At 39.0% G+C, this 25,879-nt stretch overlaps 1 protein-coding gene across 1 annotated transcript; it reads right to left on the bottom strand.

Annotated features, from left to right (window-relative positions):
* Positions 1 to 2,656: 2,656 nt before the first annotated feature.
* LOC585202 (cholinesterase 1) lies at positions 2,657 to 25,193 on the bottom strand. The gene is made up of 8 exons (XM_030972364.1): positions 24,657 to 25,193; positions 24,083 to 24,245; positions 23,510 to 23,587; positions 10,705 to 10,823; positions 9,902 to 10,072; positions 8,926 to 9,437; positions 8,398 to 8,571; positions 2,657 to 3,354 (listed from the first exon to the last, which is right to left on the bottom strand). Exons 1-8 carry the CDS (start codon positions 25,044 to 25,046, stop codon positions 3,168 to 3,170), a joined length of 1,794 nt encoding a protein of 597 aa, XP_030828224.1. The 5' UTR covers positions 25,047 to 25,193; the 3' UTR covers positions 2,657 to 3,167.
* Between the last annotated feature and the right edge of the window lie 686 nt (positions 25,194 to 25,879).

Here is a 25,879-nt window from a genome sequence, read left to right as displayed (position 1 = left end):
ACAATAATACAACATAAATATAACATTACAGATAATGGTCGGATCGACAATAGGCCTAAGGGCCTTTCTATGGTCAATCCCTTTAGTACATGGAAGTCAAATTTAACAAAAACATGAATTAAGTCACTAACAATACAACAACAGCAACTGCAATAAAACAAAAAAAGGGTGGGGGAAAAGGAAAGATTGTGACTATCATTTTACACTTATTTTATATCTACATGAAAAGAAAATCATTACTATATGATAATTATTATTCTTGTAATATTGATATAGCACTTCAACAGGGATTGTTTTTCACTATCATAACGGTCTTCTGGGTTCGATACCCCCCATTTTCTTCACATATGGAAACGTTTGCTTGGATTTGTCTCATAAAAGAAGTTGACCACAAACTGACTCCCATACGGTGTTGAGTGCTCAGGGGTCCCGGGCCACTGGCTTCATCGGGCAGGTAGTTCCATTATGTGAATTGGTAAATTAACTATTACAAAATGAGGGGAAACATTACATTGTACAATAGGGACACACATTGTTTTCACTGTGCAGAACATACTCTTTTATTGACTTACTTATTGAATGAAACTATAAAACCAAAATGCATTTTGTATTCTAACAATTGGAGTACAAAGAATAGTAACAGGTGAATGAAATGCATAAACACCACAAACACCTGGGAAGGAAGCATTCATACATTTGAATACATATAGTTGATAAACGACTCCGCATGAAACTATAAAACCAAAATGTTATTTGCGTTCTGGCAATTGGAGAACAAAGAATGATAGCGGGTGAATAAAATGCTTCAACAACACAAACACCTGGGAAGGAAACATCCATAAATTTGACTTACTTATTGAATGAAACTATAAAACCAAAATGCATTTTGTATTCTAACAATTGGAGTACAAAGAATAGTAACAGGTGAATGAAATGCATAAACACCACAAACACCTGGGAAGGAAGCATTCATACATTTGAATACATATAGTTGATAAACGACTCCGCATGAAACTATAAAACCAAAATGTTATTTGCGTTCTGGCAATTGGAGAACAAAGAATGATAGCGGGTGAATAAAATGCTTCAACAACACAAACACCTGGGAAGGAAACATCCATAAATTTGAATATTTAGTTGATAAACAACTCCGCATGTGGACGTTTGGTGGAGCAGAAAGCAGTGGATTCTTAACAACACGAACCCATTTAACAGTTGTCGGAACGTAAATTAAATTTGGCGCGGTTGGAAAATGCATCTTTCTACCCTGCGACTTTAATGGTACGATCCAGTAAATTAAAACAGTAGAATGGCTCTTATTTTAAAATTACTCATTAAATAAAACCAAAACTTAAATGATATCAGACAAAATATGATATATCTTACTAATAATTAAAAAAAAGATGTATAAACATTGTGAAAGTGTAGCATTATACGATAAAAGACACCGATTTAGCGAAAATGACGTCATTAGAACCTGTTTATGTGCGCTTGCATCAGGGAATCCAAGGTCAACAGTTCAATTCAGACGCTGATAAGTTATTGGTCAAGCCTTTTTGTTTCCTTTATTCCAACAAAATTATACAATCAATCAAAACAAGTTTAATATCAGAAGAAAGCTAACGATAAGTATTTTCATTAACCGTTTGCCCCAAAGTCGCTTGACCACAGTGAAACGAGTGAGAGCTTGCGAGAGCGGCCAAAGTGTGATTGAAACTAGGTATTTGCTCTTCTCCATCGCAAAAAGAGACGACATTGTGCTGGATAAATATATTTTTCCGACAAAAGTACAGAAAATTTGCATATGATCTTTTTATATTATACTTTATGAAATGTTACCCGGGTGACTTCCGGGCAACCCAATGCTGGAAAGAAACGCACATTTGAGAAAACTTCACTTTTTCGTGGAAAAAATGCTTATTTGTTCTATGCACGCAAGTCAGATTGAGCGGATGATACAACGTTTCCATAATGCTCTCTCTCTCTCTCTCTCTCTCTCTCTCTCTCTTATGCTCTTCACGTGTTTTTATCATCAATCCCTTTTACTCATCATCTTCATCTCGCAGGGATTGCACCCTAGATCATAACAGTCGAGCAGCCATCGCCTAGTATTCACATTGAGGTAGCATTGTTATATTCTATCAAATAACAAAATACGGACGCATTACAAATAAATGAAATTAAAAAAGATATATCAATCTGAACATTTTATTTAATCAAAATATTGCAAATAAATGAATTACGATATATACATACAAATCAATGGTTGTTTGTATAAATATTAAAAGCTGACTCACTATAAAAGGATTAGATTAGAACAGTTTTCAGACAAATAAAGGATAACAGTGCATTCTGTCCAATGACATGATTCCTGATATTTAAACCTGTGCATTCTCTTTTGTTTTCGTTAAAGAAACATTTAGGGGCAGGCATATAATATGTTTATTCTTGTTCTTGTTCTTGTCTTCATCATCATCATCATCATCATCATCATCATCATCATCATCATCATCATCATCATTAAGCGCTATGGTACTTATTGTTTTTAGCGCTCCTAAATATTCGATATTATTATTATTATTATTATTATCATCATCACCATCGTCGTCATCTTCTTCTTCTTCTTCTTCTTTTGCTCGTTCTTCTGTTCTTCTTCTTATCCCTCTCCTTTCTTTCTACCTTTCTTTCTTTCTTTTTTTTTCCTTTTTCCTTTTTTTTTTACTCAGAAAAAGTAGGCGACATAAAAGTTCGTAACAGGCAAGAAAAAATAAAATTATTCACCATACAAACATACATCTTTTAAAAAGTCCACAAAGTTATTGAAAATTGAATACGCAACAGAAATCTATAAAAAGAGAAACAAGTTTAGCAAAAATAAAGGAAAATTAGTAAAAACATGTTGTTTAGTTTAAAGTGGAAGTTTAACAAAAGTTGGAAGAGGGGAAGTGAAAATATGTCTACGGCGAAAAAACGATAGAGAGAGAGAGACAGAGAGAGTCAGAGAGACAGAGAGACAGAGAGAGAGAGAGAGAGATGAGACAAAGTGAGACAGACAGAATTATACAGACAGAGATAGAGAGAGCGTGTAAGCATTATACAGAAATGGTGGCATACTAAATTAGTGTCTAATAAAGATGGTCAATAACGAACTGATATTCGATATAAGTTTAATGACGAGTTTGTAGACGAGGGAAGATAATATTCCAAAATTGACACTCCCGGCGTTTTACGGACGGGTCGTCTGTCATCTCTGGTGATAGGTTCTTCGAGAGGGCTGTTGTGTTCGGATCGTAGAGCGGCCAGTCAGGGAGGTCTTTTACGAGCCATGGGCTGTCTTCATTTTGGTTTGGGTCTCTATAAGAGAGTAAAGATAATTATATTTAGAAATACACAGCGCGAAAAATTTAGTCAAGAAAATACTGACGTAAAAGCCAGTACAAAGTCTACACTAGGGAGCATATAACCGTTTGTCAAATCTAGTGGCGTCGTGTGGGTCTAGCCATGCAGTGATCGAGGGGGGTACTGACATAGATGGGTGCACCAGTCTGTCGATGGAAGAAAAGCAAAGTTACAAAGCCACTGATTAGGAGGTGGGATATGGTCCTATCTTGCTTTCACGCCCCTTTTCTACTTCTTTCTCTCTTTCTTCCTAATTTATTTGTATACTTACTTGCTTGCTTGCTTGCTTGGTATACTTGGTAGATTAGCCCTCTTTTCCTAAGGGAAGGGCTCTCAGTTGACTTTTAAAAGTCGCCACTGTAGGTGCAGACACTACATTTTCTGGTAGGTTGTTCCAAGGTTGGACCACTCTGTTAGTATAAAAGTGGCCAGTCAGTTGAGTTCTGGAACGTCTTTGGAACACTTTTCTAGAATGCCCTCTTAATTCCTTATTTGGGTGGGAGAAGAATCTTTGTGCTGGAGTTGTGTAATAGCCATTAAGGTATTTGTACAAATTGATAAGGTCTGTTCTTGCTCTTCTCTCCTTCAATGTCTCAATAGGAATTTCCTTGTTACCAAGACGTAGGCATTTGGTCTGCACCTTCTCTAACTTCTCAATATTCTTCTTTGTAAGTGGGCTCCAAGCAGATGATGCATATTCCAGCGCTGGACGAATTATGGATTGGTACAAAATGGTGATTTTCCTTTCATCCAGTGCAGTGAAACAGCGTCGGAACATTGCAATCTTACAGCGAGCCTTTTTAACTATTTCATCAACATGTTCGTTAGGGGTGAGGGTATTGCTAATTATAACTCCCAAGTCCTTTTGGTTTGTCACTTCCTGCAGATGAACACCATTGATAGAATAATTGTAGTTAATAGCTGCTCGGATGCGCAGGACAACACATTTTTTCAGCATTGAATTCAAGTAGCCATAGTTTAGACCATGCAGCGAGTGCATTTAAGTCTCTCTGTAGTATGTCACAATCATCTTTCGATGTTATTTGGCGGTAAATCTTGGTATCATCAGCAAACATCTTAGCAGTAGTGAGAACCATATCGGGAATGTCATTTACGAAGATTAGAAAGAGGAGCGGCCCGAGAATAGACCCTTGCGGCACGCCGCTTGTCACCGACCTCCATCTTGAGGTGCCGTTCCTTAGCACTACTCTTTGTCTGCGTCCAGTTAGGAACCCCTCAATCCAATTAAGAATATGTCCACGGATACCATTGTGCTTGAGCTTGTATAACAGTCGACGATGGGGGACGGTATCGAATGCCTTTCGAAAATCAAGGTATATGACATCCATTCCTTTCGCTTCATCGTATGCTTTCGTCCAGTCATAAAGACATTCTAAGAGTTGTGTCACACATGAACACTTCTTCTGGAAGCCGTGCTGGTGACATGAAATCATATCATTGTCTACTGCATGTTCCATCAGTTTGTCGTAGATAATTCTCTCAAGAAGCTTTACCACTTGACTGGTAAGGGAGACTGGTCTATAGTTGTTTGGAGACAACCTGGATCCCTTCTTGAAGAGTGGAGTGATATTTGCGTCCTTCCATTCTTGGGGTATCTGTCCGGTTTGGATAGATTGATCAAATAAAATACCAAGAGGTACATCCAAATCAGGAACATTCCTTAGCACGTTTACATGTATCCCATCAGGACCACAGGCCTTGTTGATGTGAAGCTTGGAAAGCTTTTCTCTAACTCTGGAAGGGGAAATCTCAATGTCATATACAATGTTGTCGTGTGATATCTCGGGAAGAGGTAGATTGAGATTAAGTTCAAGTGGTTCAGGTTTCAGTACACTTGCAAAAAACTCGTTCAGAATCTCTGCTTTGTTCTGGTCATCTGTTATCTTTACTCCATCGTGTTCAAGAACCTCAATTGTAGCAGAAGATCTAGAGAAGTGCCTCGCATAGTTATAAAACTTCTTTGGTTCAGTTTTAATCTGGTTGATAAGAGACGATTCATAGTCTACTTTGGCTCGGCGTATTACTTCCTCAGTATGAAGTTTCTTTTGAAGATACTGTTCCTTATGGGCGTTAAGTCCAGTCTTCCTTGCTTGAACAGCTGCTCCCCTCCTGGATTTCTTTGCTCTTCTGACTGATCTGAAGTTAATCCAAGGAGGTTTGTGGCGTTGACCCGACTTCACAGTTTTAATCGGAATGTATTTGTCAATCCATTCACTATACTTGGATTTGAGTAACTCCCATCTTTCGTTCATACTCCTAGATGCAAATTCCTTCACCCAGTCAACAGCTTTAACTTCGTTGGATAATGCCGAGTAGTCTCCTTGGAGTACAAATAAATCTTGCGTTCTGTCAATGCAATACGAGGTACAGGTATCCTTAGTTCCAATAGCACACTATTGTGATCACTAGATCCTAATTTGTCTCCAACAGTAACAGAGTGAACGATATCTAGGTTTCCGGTAAAAGCTAGGTCGAGGATATTTTGACCTCTAGTTGGATCCTTCACTAACTGGAACAGCATGTTCTCCTCAATACATGAAAGGAATTTCCGAGAAAGGGCAGTATGCGCTTCTCCTTTATCCCAATCGATGTCTCTAAAGTTAAAGTCTCCGAGTAATATCACATTGTCTGTGTCGATTCTTGAAATTGAATTACAGACTTTCTCCAAGTACGGTTCACCACCACGCTCAGGCCTGTAAACTACTCCTCCAATCAATAATTCTGTCTTTGGGTTTGGATGCGCTGTGCACCAAACCACTTCCGCATCAGTATCTCCTCTCTGATATGGTGTGGGATTTAAGTTCCTTCTCACAAGAAGTAGTGCCCCTCCTCTTCCAACCTCTGTGTAGGTACCTTCATTGTAAAAATCAAGGCTGCGGTCTTGGCGAAAACATACATAGTCCTCAGGTGTGAATTCATTACTGCTCACTGAATTATCTAACCATGTTTCTGTTATGGCGCAGATGTCAATGTCATTTTCATATAAGAAATCTTGAAGTTCAATATATTGTTCTTAATGCTAAAAGCGTTCATGTGTACAACCTTGAGTGGATTGAATTCTTTTCCTTTACGAATTTGTGATGTGCTTGTGCTTGTGCAGTAAGTGCGGTTCGATCCATCCTGGGGAGTAGTACATGTACTTCCATGTTCTCCTTCGAAAATAAAGGTGTTGTCGGTGCTTGGGTGCGGTGCAGATTCCTTCTTCTTACTAACTAACTCCTTTCCCCTGAACTTCCTACTCTGTCTGGTGGAAGATCTCTCGAGGTGGTACCTGAGTCTTTAAGAAGAGCTTTTTTCCCCTTATTATCCAGTTTGGGTCACTTATCCTTTTCCTACGTAGCTCCTCACGCAACTTGAAGTCCTCTTCTCGCTGTAGAATAGTCATATCTGGACTTATGAAGACCTTGGAAGGGTTAAAGCTAACCCCTTCAGGATTAACTCTTCTTACTTTAGGACCACCTCTCAACAGAAGCTTCTTATCCTCTTCATTCTCAAGTACAACCTTAATTGGGCGTGGCTTTCCATCTAGCTTCTTTTTACCTAATCTATGAACAGACTTTGGAGTTACATTGATATCCATACTGTTGAAGAGCTGGTCACAAATTTCTTCATTTGACATGTCCACTGTATCATCTAGCTCTATATCCTTATCTTGGTGCCGTGCATCGTCTGCGATAGATTTCCTGCATTCAGGTAATCCCTTGATTAGGATATTTTTCTTTCTTTTTTCAATCTCTTCAGGTTCTTTATGCATCAACTCGATCCTATCAGATAGTTTGACTATGTCTGCATTTACACCTTCAACTACCTTCTGTGTAGCCATCACATCAGCAGATAATTTTTCCATTGATGTTTTGTCTGCTTTCTGGTCTAAATTGCTCTGCATGTCATCAAACTTTTTGTTAAGCGTAGCCAGATATGCTGCACATTTCTCCTCTATCTCCCAATCTGTTTTGATAGCAGACATGGCTTGTCTGTCACATGCTGTACAATACCAATGGACATCTACTCTGCTTGTAAGTACCTCGTACATTTCAGTATCCATATCTAAACATTTAATGCATGTGGGACCATCACATCTTTCACACTTCATAAGCTTGTCGTCATCACTGCAAAAATCTAAGTTACAAACTTTGCAACGCCATACCTCAATTTCCAGTGAACTGCCAGTCACCCCAGGCCCAGTGCCTCTATCAGTATCACCTGTAGCCAATTCTTGCTGAGGTGCAATTTTTTCTCCTGTTTATCCTTCTTTTTTGGCCTCCCTCTTTTCTTCCTTTCATTGGTGGTCTGAAAAAAGGTTTGCTCCGTAGAATTTGCAGAGTGTACCACGTTGCTGCCGGTTGAAGTAGGCTGGCTGCCATTTTGAATGACGTCACTGTCCATGCTGTTGTGTACTGTAGCAGTACCGTACAAGCTACACTACAGGCATTACCTCCAGCACACGTTTTAATGAAAGTAATTTCCCCAAATTCAAGTTACCAGACCAAAATAAAGATTCTCTCCACCCTCAAAGATCTACCAAAACACAAAATCTTACTACTAATCAAGAAGATTTTGGAAAAATCGGACCCTCCTTTTTTTTTTTTTTTGTCGGTGACATTCGAACAGGGGAGGGGTGTCCCCTGTATCTAAACCTCTGCTCATAATCTAGTCGTCTAGTATATCTTTCTGCTACTTTCAAGAAAACATTCAAAAATAATGATATAGTTACAGGGCCGTGTGTGATTACGATTGTACGAGTGGTGTAAATAATTTTACGCCGGGTAAAAAACGGTACTGGATAAATTAAAAAAGCTAAAGTAATACACACCTGACTACTACCCCTGGCATGTGGAGAAACTTTCATACTTTTCGAATGCTTTTACCGTAAACATTAAACATTTACTAAAATGATAATAACGATAAATGGCTTATAAAGATTGTGAGAGCGCATTGACTTATATCTTTAAACAGGAGTGTCAAACATCTTTTTACCCTGAAGATGCAAAGTTTGTCCAATACTGGATGATGCGTGACGTCATTTTAACTTCTTCTGGTGTAAGGGTCCAGTTGAGATGGGGTAAGAAGTGTACCCCGAAGACAAAGAGGAGATTCTCGCCATGATTAGCTCGCGTCCATGTTAAAGGACGCCAAAACGACTCACTAGGTCTGTAGAAAGAAAAACATATTGAATTGGCTCAAATTTTTGAATGATTACGGGCATGACAGTCTCGCTTTCCTAAACGCTATTCTCGGGGTTCATGAGACCGACAATTGTGGTCTCATGGGCTGTCCATTAATTGGGATGCCCATGTAAAAAAAAATCCTCGAAAAACACCTCAAGATCAGGTGGAGAATAATTCGCGAGGGAGGGCTTTGCGGTCCTGGAATCATAATAATCATGTTTCGCAATTAAATTCATTCATAGTAAAGATTTTTGTTTGGTTGCCCCTCCCCCTTCACTTTAGAACCGCAAATAATCAACGTATTTTCCGATGTATCTATTCATATCAATTCCTTTACCTGTGAGTCATGTGATACCGATAAACTTCCAAACCCGCTTCCGAAGCGAAATCAGCAACAGCAGCTGTAGGACAGAACATCGTCATATCCCCTACAATGTCATTGAGCTTATCAAAGAAGTCTAAGTTCCCATCATCGTTCACATATCCGGTTTTACAGACATCTTTCTGTGTTCGATCACTGTACACCCTGTTCGTATGAGAAGACAGATCTTCATGTTCGTCAACATCGTACACCAGTTCGATCAGCTCTTGTAGGACGGGATCGTGCATGTTGAGAGCGGTCGACAGAAACCGGCGCAACTGTTGACGAGTGACAACGGGAGTCGTGGTCGCCTGCGGAAAGAGATGCATCATTGACATCATTCCCTCGTCGGCGTTGGCGCCGATGATGACGCTGACATTGTTGTACGAGCCCATTTCGCCGACGATGTCGGGTGTATCTGGGATGACTACGTGATCGACGATGGGGAGGAATGCGATGTCAGCGGGATCCCCTGTTTCAGCTAACACCTGTTGATTGCAACAAAATTATATGAACCATAGATTACGAAGAAGAACAAAAATCTTCATGTTTCCACGGCTTGATTAACATTTTATCGTACGTCTTGACAGGCTGACTAGATGAATCTCCGACCTTCTCTCAAATTGTGATGGTGCCAAAAAAAATACCGTCAAAAATGTAATGGAACGAAATTGCACGCATGAGCCATGCAAACTACTCCTTATAATTATATTCAACAACTTAAAGAATATTCTATTTGTGCGCTGCCGCTTCTAAATGATACTTCTCTTCTCCTCCTTCTTTCTTCTTCTTCTTTTGTTTCTTCTTTCCTTCTTCCTCTTAGTCTTCTTGATCTTCTTGTATCGTTCTGTTCTTGTTCTTCTTGTTCTTGTTCTTGTTGTTATCCCCATGCAGTTCCCACTTTCAACTAAGATAAGTTGGAACGAAAATGAAAAATGAAAAGTAGACTAACTTGTTGCTGCTGAGCAACAATTTCATCGGCGTGAACCTGCCCTAGACATTGCAAAAGTTGTGCAGACGATGAAACCTCGTCACATCCTACCAGTCGACCCAGCGTCAGAGCTCTGTCACGCGCTGTTGCTAGGTCAGGTGACCTTGCCCAAGATGATGTGGCTGCCCCACTCTTTATGAAGAGAGAAAAGGAATATGTGACAGCATTTCTATGTTCAAAGTAATTTATGTTTTAGACGATACATTGCACTTGCATTATAATCTTCACGAATTTTCAACCTCGTTTTCACTGCAATGTGACCGAATTATGATCTCCTTTAAAGTGATGGGAATAACATATAATTATTATAAGCACTTTCGTCGATTATCTGTTGAGCGCATAATAAGAAACAGTCGTCAAAATTGTCAAAATGTTTCAACAATTTACGATTTCGATGTTTTTCTGTCATTTATTCTAGACTGTGATAATAAGGTATTCAATATCTTTAGCTGACTCTTCGTGACTTTAATCTCTCGATCATTGGCCTTTATTACAAGTAAGGGACAAAAATAATTTACTCCTACTTTTCGCTTTAAGTCAGAAATTCTTGAGAGGGCTCAAGTAACATAAAAATTACAAGTACATCTATCTTTTTACAAATCCTCCAAATTACCAGGCATTTCTGTTGGTAAGTTCCGCTGGACAAAAATATTTTCTTTGTTTTCATGTTGATGACGTGAACCGAATGGGCAGGTCTAGAATTGGGGGAGAGGGGAACATAATTAATAAACTGTCAGTACTTCAGGTATATGCTACTTATATACCTGCATTATGGCACGGTGAAATAAACCAAACGACATTGGGGACATGAGATGAATGTGTATGCTTGCTGAACCCGCGCTATCGCCAAAGAGAGTCACTCGATCTGGGTCACCTCCAAATGCTATGTGAATAGATTGAAAAGAAAGAAAGAAAGAAAAAAACCTTATGATAATTAGCCCCTTATAGTGTAAGTCTTACAGGAAAAGGTTTTTATGAATAATACTGTATTGGTTTCAAGGCTTCAAAATCAATTACTGATCTATTCGAGATCGGTGGCAGGGTTGTTTAGGGGACGCAAGTTTTAAATTGTCCGCTATTAAAAGCAAAACCAAAAAGAAAATGAAGTTTCAAGCGTTTCCAAAATCCGTGACATGCAATAAGAAAAAAAAAAGAAAGAGGAAAACAATTGAAACGTCTAAAGGGAGAAGGCTACACTAAAAAGACGACAAAACAAACAAAAACATACCCCCCCAAAAAAAAAAAAAAAATAAATAAATAAAAAAAATAAAAAAAAATAATAATAATAATAATAATAATAAAAATTAAAAAAAAAAAAAAAAAAAAAATAAATAAATAAATAAATAAATAAAAAATTAAAAAAAACTATTCCCAAACCAATATCAATATTACCAAGTCTAGTACAAGGAAAAGTTACAAAGTCACTTTTAAAGTAACAATCCACGTGCGGCATGGCAATGTTTACAAACAATGACCGATACGCTCCGCGACGAGATCACTCATTCGGAATAGTGTCCTTTATAATAAAGGGACACTAGTTCGGAAATGTAAATGACCCCCTCAACGTTGCGAATGAAGCTTAATAAGTTCTACGGACGGTTCGACATCAACGACTTCAGTGACGCCATTGCGGCACAGACAGGTGAATTACTCCGTTGGCAAGATGATTCTGTTAAGATAGAGAAGAGAGATGTATACCTTCAATTCAGCAGAATTAACCCAAGGAAGGCATCCGGGTCAGCGGAAAGGTACTACGTTATAGTGCAAGAGAACTAACATCACCATTTTGCCCTATTGTGATGTTAAAGTAGAACCCTGCTGTTGGAAGTCATCCGTTGTTATTCCTGTGGCTAAAAAGCCCCGCCCATCCGAATTCAACGATTATCGACCATTGGCATTGACCTCAGTGACGATGAAGTGCTTTGAACGGATCGTACTAAAATGTCTACGCCCGCACGTTGTTCGTGGACCTCCCTCCTGCGCTCAACACTACTCAGCCCCATCGACTCATCGATAATAATGATAATAATATTAATACGCCTTGAAGTTAAATCATCTTTAATACTTTGGATAACCGACTTTCTTAAGAATCGAATCCAGTGCGCTCGCGTGCAGAATGTCGTAAGGAATACCCGCCCCCCCCCCCCACTCAATGTTATTTAGGGTACGCATATGCTCGTTCCCTCTTTTTGAAAGCACCCCCTATCTGAGGACTGCCAATATTTTCCTGCCTTGGAGACCCCCTAAATCAGGAAAAATGCTCAATGTACCCCCCTAAATTCGGAATAATTTCTCAGGAGTCCAAAGAGATGAGAGGAAAAAAAGAGAGAAAACACCCCCTTTTTAAAGAAATCTCGGGGTGAAAAGTCAAATACACCCCTTTTTTACAATTCTCGGGCCGGACTTTGTCGCACGAAAAGTACCCATTTACCGGACATTTTGGCAACACGCATGCGGTCATTCCGACCTCTGAGTGGGGGCGGGGGGCGGGAAGGAATATAGGCTCACCTACATGTTGTGTCCTCTCTGCAGGCGCGCCCGAAGCAGTTTGGGATTGGGGGGGGGGGGGCAACATTCCAGGGGGCTCACCTTCCAGGGGCAGTGGCGTAATGAGCAAAAACGTTTGGAGGGGGGGGGGGGCAGAAGAAAAATCTGTGTCACCACCACTCTTACACGTTACATGCAGGCCCCGCGGAACGTTTTTCAAAGTGGAGTATCAACGATCAAGTAAAGATTAAATTGGCGGGGCCTGAGCCCCGGTAGGGGGTCAAGGGGCTGACCCCCCGGAAGCTCAGAGTTTTTAGGCATTAAATTACGGTCAGATAAGCATATTTAGATACCTTATTTTTGACACTGGCAGGTCACTAATTGGCGGGGAGTCCAGGGGGCAGAGCCCCCGAAAGCTCAGGGTATTTAGGTATTTGATTACGGTTAGATGAGCACCCATGAGCACTCTTTAAGGTCATTAATGTAGTCCAGGGGGAAGAGCCCCCTGAAGCTCAGAGGTTTTAGATATTTAACTACGGTCAGATGAGCATCCAGGGGCCCGCCTTAGGGCCCTTGGTGGGGTCCAGGGGGCAGAGCCCCCGGAAGCTCAGGGGTTTTAGGTATTTAATGACGGTCAGATGAGCATCCAGTGGACCGCCTTAGGACCCTTGATGGGCTCCGGGGCAGAGCCCCCGTAAGCTCTGGAGTTTTAGGCATTGAATTACGGTCAGATGAGCATATTTTGATACCTCCTTTGTGACATTGGCAGGTCACTTATTATTTTTTTTTCTTCTTTTTCTTTCTCTGTAACAAACTTTTTCAAAAAAGTGAGGGGGGGGGGGGGCTCGAGCCCACGATCCCAGCCGTTCTGCAGGCCATGACAAGAAGGCTTCTAAAAAGCATTATATTTCGCCCGACTGTAAATTTGGGAATTCTAATTTTCCAACAAACGCATTAAAAGGTATGACTGACACAAAAATACCGGAAAATCATGTCATTTCAGCAACATTTTTAAATCACTGGTATCGAATAAGAAATGACCCCCCCCCCCCCCCCCCCCCATCAGTACGCGATAATTGCTCCGGTGACATTTGCTCCGCCGACAATTGCTCCGCCGACAATCAACAGTTGCTCCACCGACATTTGCTCCGCCTGAAGCGACACTTGATCGGTGACAATGTTGATGATAATAATAATAACTAGATTTGTAATACTTGTTTTGAACAAGTATAGGTGGGCTGGTCTAACTAAAATTTGAGACAAAATAAAAGGCAAATTTAAGATAGCTTATTGTCTCAGCTACAACATACTCGAAGTTCAGCGAAAACGAAGCTAAAACGACGGAGATATTGCTCGCGAAAGACGGGAATGTAGAATCCAGTTTTTAAAAAATCATGTCCCATAGAGAATACACGCAAAAAGTGAAAAATTGATATTCCTCCTTTAATCGCAAAAATACGTCATGATTCCTTTGTCGAAATGAAAAATCATGTCAATTGCATTTGTAGTGAATTATCTCAGCTAGAACACATCGAAAGTTGGAAGAAAATCAATCAATATTTTACAGAGATACAATCAATTTTCCAAAAATATGCTGATGTCATAATATGCAATTTTGAGTTCGGAGGCCATTATGATGACGTCATGAGTTAATTGAGGGTCAAATGAGACAAGAAATCATATTTCCAATTCATACTCTACAAAATATGAAACAAAATTTGGGGTCACCTTACATCCTAAAGAGCTACAATGGATTTTGTATAGGCATGTTTTTGCCCATATATGCTATGTATTACAAGAGCTCGCACGCACGGACGTGTATCTTATGGAGCTCTCACACTCTGCCGTGTAGGCCTACCGTCCACCTGCCGGGCTATTAAAAAAACAACAGAGTCCAGAACGTTGGGTTTTGAGCGAACTTGTCCCCGGCCGCAAAAAAAAATTCATAAAATTAATCTTTTCACCGTTTCGTTGCCATCTTCTGACCGTTCTCACCGGGCGCATACCGGGTGTTGAACGTGCTTCTACTGTCTTCACCGCCCAGGTTGACTTTTGTTGAAAATTTTGGCCGTTTCCATACCGGGCCCATACCGGGTCTCGAACGTGTGCATCGGGTTTGTAGCAGCCACCTACCAGTCACTAATAGCGTCCCCTCACCGCTCGGAGCGTCCTGTGAGCGAGTCCCCGGACTGCTGACGTCATGACACGACTGCCATAAATACCCCGATTTGAATGGCAACGATCAGTCCGCTCTCTATTTTTCATCACCCTTCTGTAACGGGTTATGAGCGTGTTGTGAACGTGTTCATACAGTGTGACCGTTTTCATAACGTATTCATACCGTCCTCATACTGTTCAACACCGTCCTCTTGCCGCTTACTTGCGGCCGGTGCCAGCCGGCCAAAGTTTTGAACATGCCCAAAACTTTCGCCGGGTCCCACCGGGTGTAAATAAGCGCCAACGCCCTATTAACGAGTTGCCCGCTTTGATAACGAACCACCGTGTGCCCTCGCCGTTCTCCACCGTCCGCAGACATTTTCGCGCACGGTGGCACACGGTAGGCCTACACGGCAGAGTGTGAGAGTCACTTTAAACGGACGCTTACTCCGTTATTAATGGTCAGAAATATGTTAACAAGGTATCAAAATGCTTGGGAAAATGTGCCAAATATGATGACAAAGAAAAATTGGCGATTCTTTGTTGCAAATTGCCAGAACGCGCGAAAACACGCACGCATGCGCGTGAGTGCGAGATTTTTTAAAAATGCTTAAAATGGCCTAAAACGTATGTAAAATTATTTTGAGACTATTTTGAGCATTTTAATATTTTGCGCGCGGACGTACGCGCACGCGCGCGTTTTTGACCTGAAATTGACCGGACGAATATTGACCTTAATCATGATAAATATGAATCAAAAATGGCTTTTGGTTATGAAGATATGATCATGAGTCGATTTTCAGAAAAATTTACAAAATGGCGCCTAGATGACGTCATCAGTGAAGGTCATAGTTGAAAACGTTATTGTGTTTGTACATATGCCTATACATATATGTGTGCCAAATTTGAGCCATTTTCAAGTAATCGTGCTTACAAAAAAGTGGTTTGAAATAAGTAAAATAAATAATAAAGGTAATTCTAGCGAAATTATAAGGTGTTCTGTACGCTTTACAGCCCACCTGATAATAAAGGCAATTTAACAAAAATTATAAGGTGGTTTGTATTAGATACAGCCCACCTAATAATAAAGGCAATTTTAACAAAATTATAAGGTGGTCTGTATTAGATACAGCCCACCTGATAAATAAATAAAGGCAATTTTAACAAAATTATAAGGTGGTCTGTATTAGATACAGCCCACCTGATAAATAAATATAGGCAATTCTAACGAAATTATAAGGTGGCCTGTACGATATACAGCCCACCTGATAAATAAATAAAGGTAATTCTAACGAAATTATAAGGTGGTCTGTACGATATACAGCCCACCTGATAATAAATAAATAAATAAACAAAGGCAATTCTAACGAAATTATTAGGTGGTCTGTACGATATACAGCCCACCAGATAATTACAAAAATAACATTAGTAACACCACCAACCATAATAATCATTGTTGTCATTATTATTGTGATACTGCTTCTAATACTACTCCTATACATGTACTAGGAAGGAGGGGAAGAGGAAGAATCTTATTGTTTATTTTTTGTATTATCGAGGCATACAAATGCACAGGGATGTAAAAGAGGAAAAGTAAGGCGACGAAGAGGGAGAGAGAGGGAGAGAGAACGAGAGGGGATAGCCTATGGCCCGGGTTCAAATTCAGTTCTCTTAATTTATTTGACCCAGTACTGATGATCATAATTTTATCTACCATGTGATTGCCATGTGTACGCCACACCGAATAGCACTAGCTCACATTTTGTTATTGTTGACAAGAACTTATTGGCATGCAGCCAGTATATTTTTATCATGTGTTTGATCTTGTATTGAAAAAAAGATCAAACACATCATCATAATCTACAGAGTGCAACCAAAAATTTCTTAACAACAATTGAAATTTCTTCCAGGAAGCCTAACACTAAAAGGTGTTTTTGATTCAAAGAGCATCGTAGAGACGATGAACAAATAATAATAATAATACATTCACTTCTATTTTCCCCGCCAAATAATCCGAACAAAAGAATCAACCGAGGGTAATCAACTGTTAAACGAATTTATCATGAGTTCTTGAAAAATAAATTAATACTGCTTGTCAAATATTATTGAAGAACAGCAAAGGCGAACGCAAAAGTCGCTACAATTCAGAAATCATTGCTTGCATTGCTTTTCTCTCAAAATTACCGTGAGATATCAAGCTACATAGAACTATGATCGACACAAAAGATATTGTCTTGAAAACAGTCAGAAACATTAGAACTTGAATGAATAAAACATAATGCAAATGAATAAGACTAGAATGAATAGGACACAAGTTAATTTCTACCATTTAAATCATCCAGTACCAAATACCTGAGCAAAATTCCAACCAGATGCATTTAATGGTAAACTTAAAGACAATGATTCATGACAATTGTCAATTGTCATGAGTTTATCGTCTAGACGTATTGCAAAAGATAATCAGAATAATAATGATCAGAATGATACCTCTACTATAAGGCCTAATTCTACATGTACTATACTACACTACTGCCATTGTAGATTATGCTGATAATACAGATGATAATAATGATATGATAACCATTATAATATACTATATACTTATACTAATTGTCATCAAAATCATCATGTTCATATTCATCATAATAATAACAATAATAATGATTATAATAATTACAATAATAACTTATCTTAACGATAATATTCATGATAAGGATAATAATCACAATAACAAACATAATAATTACAAAAAATAACATTAGTAACACCACCAACCATAATAATCATTGTTGTCATTATTATTGTGATACTGCTTCTATTACTACTCCTACTACATGTACTAGGAAGAAGGAGGGGAAGAGGAAGAATCTTATTATTTATTTTTTGTATTATCGAGGCATACAAATGCACAGGGAGGTATAAGAGAGGGAAAAGTAAGGCGACGAAGAGGGAGAGAGAGCGAGAGAGAACGAGACTTTCAAGAGCATATTGCCAAAATTTATCCTGGCTTGAAAATGTTAAATGAAGAAATACAAAATACCTTACAGGGTGACGAATTAGAGCTTTTTTCAAAGTTGTCTTGTTTATTGTACGCTGATGACACGATCATTTTGGCAGAAAGCCCTGACGAATTACAAGTAGCGCTGAATGCAGTTCAAGGATATTGTAATACAAAAATTGTATTGTATTGTAAAACTAAAATAATGATTTTTTCCAGAGGGAAAGTTAGGAAGATACCAAATTTTACGTATGGTCATGCAAAAATAGATGTGGTATATGATTTTGCTTATCTCGGAGTACTGTTTAATTATAATGGTACTTTCAAAAAGGCAATGGCCAAGCAGATACTGAGATAGTGCAGGCTAGAAAAGCGTTATACAGTATGTTGACTAAAGCGAAGAAATTGCAGTTGTCAGTTGATATTCAATGTCATTTGTTTGACCATTTGATTTTGCCTATCTTATTGTATGGTAGTGAAGTCTGGGGACATGAAGGTTTAAAGCAGATTGAAGTTTTCCATAGGAAATTCCTCAGAACGTTATTATCTGTAGGTTCATATACTCCAGACTGTATGGTTTATGGAGAAACTGGACGAGGTTTGATTTTGAATCAGGTGAAGGGTAGAATGGTTAATTTTGGTCAAGAATTTTTGAGAGGTAAAGATAGCAAATATTCATATGTCCTTTTAAAATTCATTTCTGCCATTCATAAAGATGAACATTTGGAATTTACTTCCTCATGGTTAAAATTTATTGAAGACACATTTAATCAAGCTGGTCTATCCAATATTGGCTAGGCCAAAATAGTGGATTTGGCTTAAATATTAATTCTTTGCTAAAACTGAGACTAAATGATATTTTTGGTCAGGAATGGAGAGATGCAGTATGGTCAAATCGCATTTGCACAAATTATAGGATATTTAAAGGCAACCATATATTTGAAAGCTATTTACTCACCCTAAATAAAACTGATGCTTTTACTCTCTGTAAGTTTCGGTGTAGATCACATAAATTACCTGTAAACAAAGGTCGGTTTGATGCGAACACACCACATTGTGATATGCAGTGCACACTCAGCCTGTCCACTGATATAGGAGATGAATTTCACTATATTTTTGTTTGTCCGTTTTTTCAAAGAGAGAGATGTTTATATTATCAAAAAAGTGTTGTAAGTCTAAGCTCCCAAGTGCTATGCACATGGCAGAACTTTTTAATACTAGAAGCACTTCTCAGTTGAAGAATTTAGCGAGATTTACCCGCCTTATTATGTTGAAATTTAATCAAAAAACAGAGAAAGAAGATAGTTCAAGCAGTTCAAGAAGTACAATTAGAGCTGAACCTACACGTACTCGTAGCGGTAGGATAGTGAAACAGCTTACTTTGTTTACTATTTAGCTTGTAAATAGACTGCATTATACTTATCCTTTTATTATTGTCAGTTTGTCACTATCTACATTCATGTACATGTACCTGTACATGTATATATAATTTGTGTTTACTAGTTGGTTCATTGTTCATGTTTGTACTTTCATACACTATATACCTATTATCGTTTTTATCTTTGTGTCATTATCTATGTATAATGTATGTGAATTGTATTCATAAGTCATGCATTGTTATTTATACTTTTATGTTTGTTTGTACTCTCATACCCCGAGAGGGGGTCAAAGAGTCAATAAAATTGTACAAAATTCTACAAATTCTACGAGAGGGGGTAGCCTATGGCCCGGGTTAAAATTCAGTTCTCTTTAATTTATTTGACCCAGTACTGATGATCATAATTTTATCTACCATGTGATTGCCATGTGTACGCCACACCGAATAGCACTAGCTCAAAAGATTTTACACACTAATATATATATATATATATATATATATATATAGTAAAGCTACATACACTTAACTGAAGGAAAGAAACCTATAGAAAACGGACTGGATATTATTGAAAATACTATTCTAAACAAGAATGTACTACATGTACTACATTACGTTACAATTTCACGAGAGAAATAGAACTCGAGAGGGGAAGAAAAGAAAAAGTGATGAAAATGAAAGAAGACTAATAGCATGAGAGGAAAGAAAAGAGCTAAGAAGACAAGAAAAGGGTGTAAAAAGGAAAAGGAAGAGCAAGAGAGAGAGAGAGATAGCCTTGAGCTTTTGATCGGCTAATGAGTAATAAATGAAACAGATTTTGAGCGGAGTAATTATCTTTCGCCGGAGAACTTGCATAAGGAGCTAAAACTTGATGTTTTTTAAATCAAACATCATGGGGAATAGCAAAAAACGGCTGAGCATTTATTGCACTAATTGCCAGAGGAGCATTCATGTCTTCCACGAGGCCGCACTTTTGGATCAGAGAGCAATTTAATTGTCGGTGGAGCATTGTCTTTTGCGGGGTACTTTTGGGGAGGAGCAACAATTATTGTCGTATAGTGAAAGTGAAAAGTATGCCGCAGACCTGCCGCAGATCTGCCGCAGACCTACCGCAGACTTTTAGTCTGCGGCAAAGAGTATGCCGAAGTATGCGGTAGAAAGAAATTTTGCTGCAGACTTGCCGCATACTAGTATGCCACAGGAACAGTCTGCGGCAGATCTAGAAACTTTGCTCCAGACTTGCCGCATACTAGTATGCCACAGGAACAGTCTGCGGCAGATCTGCGGCAGGATGAAATTTTGCTGCAGACTTGCCGCATACTAGTATGCCACAGGAACAGTCTGCGGCAGATCTGCGGCAGGATGAAAATTTGCTCCAGACTTGCTGCATACTAGTATGCCACAGGAACAGTCTGCGGCAGATCTGCGGCAGGATGAAATTTTGCTGCAGACTTGCCGCATATACTAGTATGCCACACGAACAGTCTGCGGCAGATCTGCGGCAGGATGAAACTTTGCTCCAGACTTGCCGCATATACTAGTATGCCACAGGAACAGTCTGCGGCAGATCTGCGGCAGGGCGAAACTTTGCTCCAGACTTGCCGCATACCAGTACGCCACAGGAACAGTCTGCGGCAGGTCTGCCACAGGAAATCCCATTAAAGTCTAATAGGGCCAATTGAAACCAATCATCTCATGCATATTCATTATTACTTTACACGTGTGACAGAAAAATACATTTATCATGATTTGTTAAGCAAATTAAGACAATGCACATCATTTTTGTGATTTCTATTTTCCTTTTGCCATTATTAACCAATAGACTATTTGTCTGATCATGTTACAATTACATTCACGTTTAAGCAATAGATATATTGATTACTAACCAAGAAACTATGATTACTAACCAAGAAACAATATACATATTTAGTATATATATGTGTACGAGCCTGTGTCACTTTAAATGTTACTCTTGAATACACTTCAAATGATCAATGTGATGAAGTTAATACAATTGAGAAAGAATATACCTAATTGGTAATATCGATATATTTGGTATTACCTAATTGGTAATATCGATATTGCCAATATCGATTATGAAGTATCAATCAGTTTATCACTGGTTCTTCTACATGCATACTTTATTGCCATGTACTGGATATGAAAGAGTATGCGGCAGGTCTGCAGCAGGTCTATATGAGATATGAATATTCATGACGAAGAGTCTGCGGCAGGTCTGCAGCAAGTCTCCGGCAGACATGCCGCACACTCTTCATCATACTGATAGAGTATGCGGCAAGTCTGCAGCAAGTCTGCGGCAGACCTGCCGCAGACTCTTCATCATACTGAAAGAGTATGCGGCAGGTCTGCAGCAAGTCTGCGGCAGACCTGCCGCAGACTCTTCATCATACTGATAGAGTATGCGGCAAGTCTGCCGCAGACTCTTCATCATACTGAAAGAGTATGCGGCAAGTCTGCGGCAGACCTGCCGCAGACTCTTCATCATACTGAAAGAGTATGCGGCAGGTCTGCAGCAAGTCTGCGGCAGACCTGCCGCAGACTCTTCATCATACTGAAAGAGTATGCGGCAAGTCTGCAGCAAGTTTGCAGCAGACCTGCCGCAGACTCTTCATCATACTGAAAGAGTATGCGGCAAGTCTGCGGCAAGTCTGCGGCAAAACTAATTGCATGTGAAAAAGATGACTGTCTGCGGCAGGTCTGCTGCAGATCTGCGGCAAGTCTGCCGCAGGAGTATGCGGCAGGCTCATTTCTTTCCTATAGGTAGCCTTTGTATTTTACGGGGCACTTTTTTAGCAGAGCAATGTCGGCGGAGCAATTGTCGGTGTCACCGGAGCAAGTGTCGCTTCAGGCGGAACAAATGTCGGCGCGGGGCAATTGTCGGCAGAGCAATGTCACCGGAGCAATTGTCGCGTTTTGCGGAGCAATTGTCGGCGGAGCAATTGTCGGCGGAGCATCTGTCGTTCGAGGAGCATTTGTCACCGGAGCAATTGTCGGCGGAGCAAATGTCGGCGAAGCAATTGTCGGCGCAGCAATTGTCGGCGGAGCAAATGTCGGCGGAGCAATTGTCGGCGGAGCAAATGTCGGCGGAGCAACTGTCGGCGGAGCAACTGTCGCGGAGCAATTGTCGCGTTTTGCGGAGTAAATGTCGGCGGAGCAATCGTCGGCGGAGCATGTGTCATGGAACCAATTGTACATACGTACAAATACGGCTGTATTTTCTTAGAAAATTGAAAACATTTTATGTCGATCGCACTATAATGGTCTTGCTCTACAAATCCGTAATTGAGAGTATCTTCGCATTTGATTGTGTAGTCTGGTACACGAGTTGTCGTAAAGGAGACTTTACTATGTTGAATAGAATCACAGAGAACTATGTCGAAGTAGGATAGTAGAAAAAGCCAAATCCATCTTAATGAATAATCAGCATCCATCAGCAACTCATTTGTACCTAGCTCCATACGAATTCTAAATGAGGAAGGTATCATATAGGGCAATAAAACAATAACGATACCTTTCCATAACAATAATAGTAATATTAATAAAGATAATAATAGTATAATGCTGATGATGACATCAAAGACAATTGTTATTATAACAATAATAATAATGATAATAATAATAATAATAATAATAATAATGATAATAATAATAATAATAATAATAATAATAATAATCATATTAATAATGATAATAATAATAACAATAATAATCAAGTACAAATTATCGATACTTGTAAAATGTTATATATATATATATATATATATATATATATATATATATGTATATAGTGAATCGCAATACCATGTAACACGACGAATTTCCATTGTTAATAATAATAATAATAATATGATAATAATAAGACTCTATAGCAATAATAATAATGCAATACATTATCGATACTTGTAAAATCATATCGTCATTCCACCTCACTTGATATACATGTATATTATTTTCGATGCATGACTTTATCTTTGTTTTGGTTAATTTTTTTTTTTTTTTACTGTGAACTCAAAAATTATTTTATTGATTTTTGTATGAGTGTATTATGTTAAATATATGTGAATCGCAATACCATGTAACACGATGAATTTCCATTGTTAAATGGACAATGAATATGAACCTTATGAACCTTAAGTCAAATCTGGGTGAAACGAATCGGCCCCTGCCCTGGAACACCAGCCCGTGGCCTTAACAATGGTCCATGTTTACCTTATCCTTTTAGGATCACAAAAGGTTTGGGATGGTATGATGTCGACAGCACGATTTGATTATCATTGTGTAAGTTTTTTTTTGTGTCAATGCCTCGTTTGTTAGGTGGTATTTACATTCTCTATTATTTTACTTGTGAAGTTCCAGTCTAGTCATTTCATAAAACCTGACTTGTTAGCCATTTGACCTTCATTTACATGTACCATGGGTTCAGAATTACCCACAATTCACAATGTCCAATTATGATTGTAGGCCTTCACGGAATCTATGTAAATACAGGCAACACTCAAATTATTCATTGTAAGTTGTATTGTTTACGCACCAGATATGTATTTCCTGATCCATTTCAAGGCAGTTATTTGATCCAAAATGCCTAAATTTGGCGGTGTAATCTCGTCCCCTGGTTGGAATATATAACAGGAATAATGATAATTATGCATTATGATTTTATGCTATGCAACATCGTGAAGAATAAATGAGTATATTTCATAGATTTGTATCACATCTATAGTGCATCACATTGGCTCTTGTAATAATCATTGCTGGAATGGGCTTTGATATTGACATGAGGAAAAGGATAACACAAAAAGTCATGTTCAAAATTTCATTTTCATATTGACACAGTTTAAGATAACACAAAAAGGTTGATTTAGATCTCTTCAAAACTCTGTAGAATAAAGGCAAATCAATACCGGACCAACACATCTTTTGTTCATCTTTTTTTTTAGTTGTTATTGCTTTTAAATAGATAATTAGTTATTACGTTGATTCGGCTTGTCATTTTTGCCACCATATTCAAATTTGACGTGAATACGAACCCATGTCAAATATACAGATTAAAGTTATATGCATCAATCATTGACTAAACAGGCTATAGTAAATAAAGAGACTTTACCTGTGGTTAGATATCCCAGAGCACCCAATCTGTAGTTGATGGTCACCACTATGACGTCACCTAAACTGACCAATGGGAGGGGAGATAGCATGGAGACTGTTCCGGCGCCATACATAAAACCGCCGCCATGAATCCAGACCATTACAGCGAAGGGCTTGTCCCTCTAAAGGAAAATGATAATTTGTGTAGCAAATCGACAAAAGAGAAACAATGAATGAAAGAAAATAAGGCATTACCATCTTATCATGATTATGGTTTCGTCAACTTCGTCATTCTATCACTACCAGCTCCAAATTTCAACATTTCCAGAGTATGTGGCAAATAATCTGATAGGCCTATATATAAGATATAAAATCTCTTTCCAAAGAAAATGAGTGCCTTGCAGGGGCTCGAACCAACTACCTTCACATCTCCAATAAAGTGGCTCTAAGCATTCGACCAGGACACCCGATTTCGTCGAGCAATGAATATTTTTGACCTGCTTGGTTATTCACAAAATAATGATTGCATTGAAATGATATGGTTACAGGGCCTGTTAAATAGGCCTATGTCGAGACAAGGAAAAGAAACCCACTTGTGGTAGAGGCACAAAGACATCAAGGAAGAGACAGTCCTCGTCAGTACCAGACTCGGTGTTGTATACTGGGTGGGGTTCCTGCGGACAGCTAGGACCACCCGATGTCCCATCTACTTCCAAGTTCAGGTCCTGTAATTCCGACGGAGCGAAGCGTCGCCTGCCGGTAGGAGCTTTTGCATACCGAAGCCCACGGTAAGATGCCACTTGCCGCTCGACTCCAAGCTCAATGGCGCGGAATGTGGAGCAAGATCCCCAAATGGTGCTGGAGCCAGCTTGAATCGTTGGAGCTATGCAGTTTTCATTGCCTGCAACTGATGGCAATACGTGTATAAGAAACTGAATGCAGAGAGAGGAAAATACGGTTTTGAATGAAATTATCAGCGCCATATTGTCTTTAATGTAATGTTAAGACAGATTGAGCTTATTATGAATGGTCATGGGCGCGGAAGGTGTCTATTAAATCCACTCGTGTCTCATAACAAAAACCGCAAATGCAACTTAACTACTTCTTTCTTGCTTCTTATAATTAAGATCAACCACTTGAAACTTACCTCTCTCTCTCTCTTTTTTAGCGTATAGTTTGACATCCTCCGAGTTAAACTCGGGTGTTTAATAATTATACTGGTACCAGTATCTCTGTACAGGCTAATCTCTTATAGCAGGGTTATACAGACATTATACACAGTCATGACAAATTATAAATTTGAATAACCGTTTTATAGAAAAATAACAATCTAGTTGATAATTAATTATTTCACCTATCTGTGAAAACGTACAAGAAGATAGACATGTGAATGTTTTACCCCAAACGGCTTAAATAGTTAGAATTATTTGTAGCCTAGCTTTGGTAATCTGTGATCACTGTGGAATATTGGTGAAGACTCTTGATTAGAGGTCCCGGGCTTGATCCTTGCTTCATGCTTACACATTGGAAAAAGCGTTTTGCCCTTTTTTTGTTAATTTCGAACTAAATGGGTAGGGTATAGGGTAAGGTTTAGGCATGAGTGCATTAAATTGGTAAAGGATTAAGGTTAGGGTTAGGACTTCTCCTCGGCCTACCCAGTAATGCTAGTGTAACGATAGTTGTAGGGCCCACATGAAGAACAGTCGCTCATACGGCTACCCTTGGTAAATTGAATAACACTATGTTATTACTATCAGTGAAAAAAAATGTCTACCGTTATTCTGTAGTCCTTTTAAATTTCCTTTATTCTTCTTCA

This window comes from Strongylocentrotus purpuratus, unplaced genomic scaffold, assembly GCF_000002235.5.
Source record: "Strongylocentrotus purpuratus isolate Spur 01 unplaced genomic scaffold, Spur_5.0 spur5_scaffold_6, whole genome shotgun sequence".
NCBI classification, from domain to species: domain Eukaryota; kingdom Metazoa; phylum Echinodermata; class Echinoidea; order Camarodonta; family Strongylocentrotidae; genus Strongylocentrotus; species Strongylocentrotus purpuratus.
Note: the sequence above shows the minus strand (reverse complement) of the source record. Positions and strands in the feature narration are given on the sequence as shown.

What these genes read in the sequence shown, in the direction of transcription:
- LOC585202 (XM_030972364.1), bottom strand. Translation starts at nt 25,046, where the DNA reads ATGGCGCTGATAATTTCATTCAAAACCGTATTTTCCTCTCTCTGCATT. An exon ending in GATCAGGAAATACATATCTG is followed by an intron (nt 10,824 to 23,509) that starts GTGCGTAAACAA and finishes CTATTCACATAG; the next exon opens with CATTTGGAGGTGACCCAGAT. An exon ending in TTGTTGCTCAGCAGCAACAA is followed by an intron (nt 9,438 to 9,901) that starts GTTAGTCTACTT and finishes TGCAATCAACAG; the next exon opens with GTGTTAGCTGAAACAGGGGA.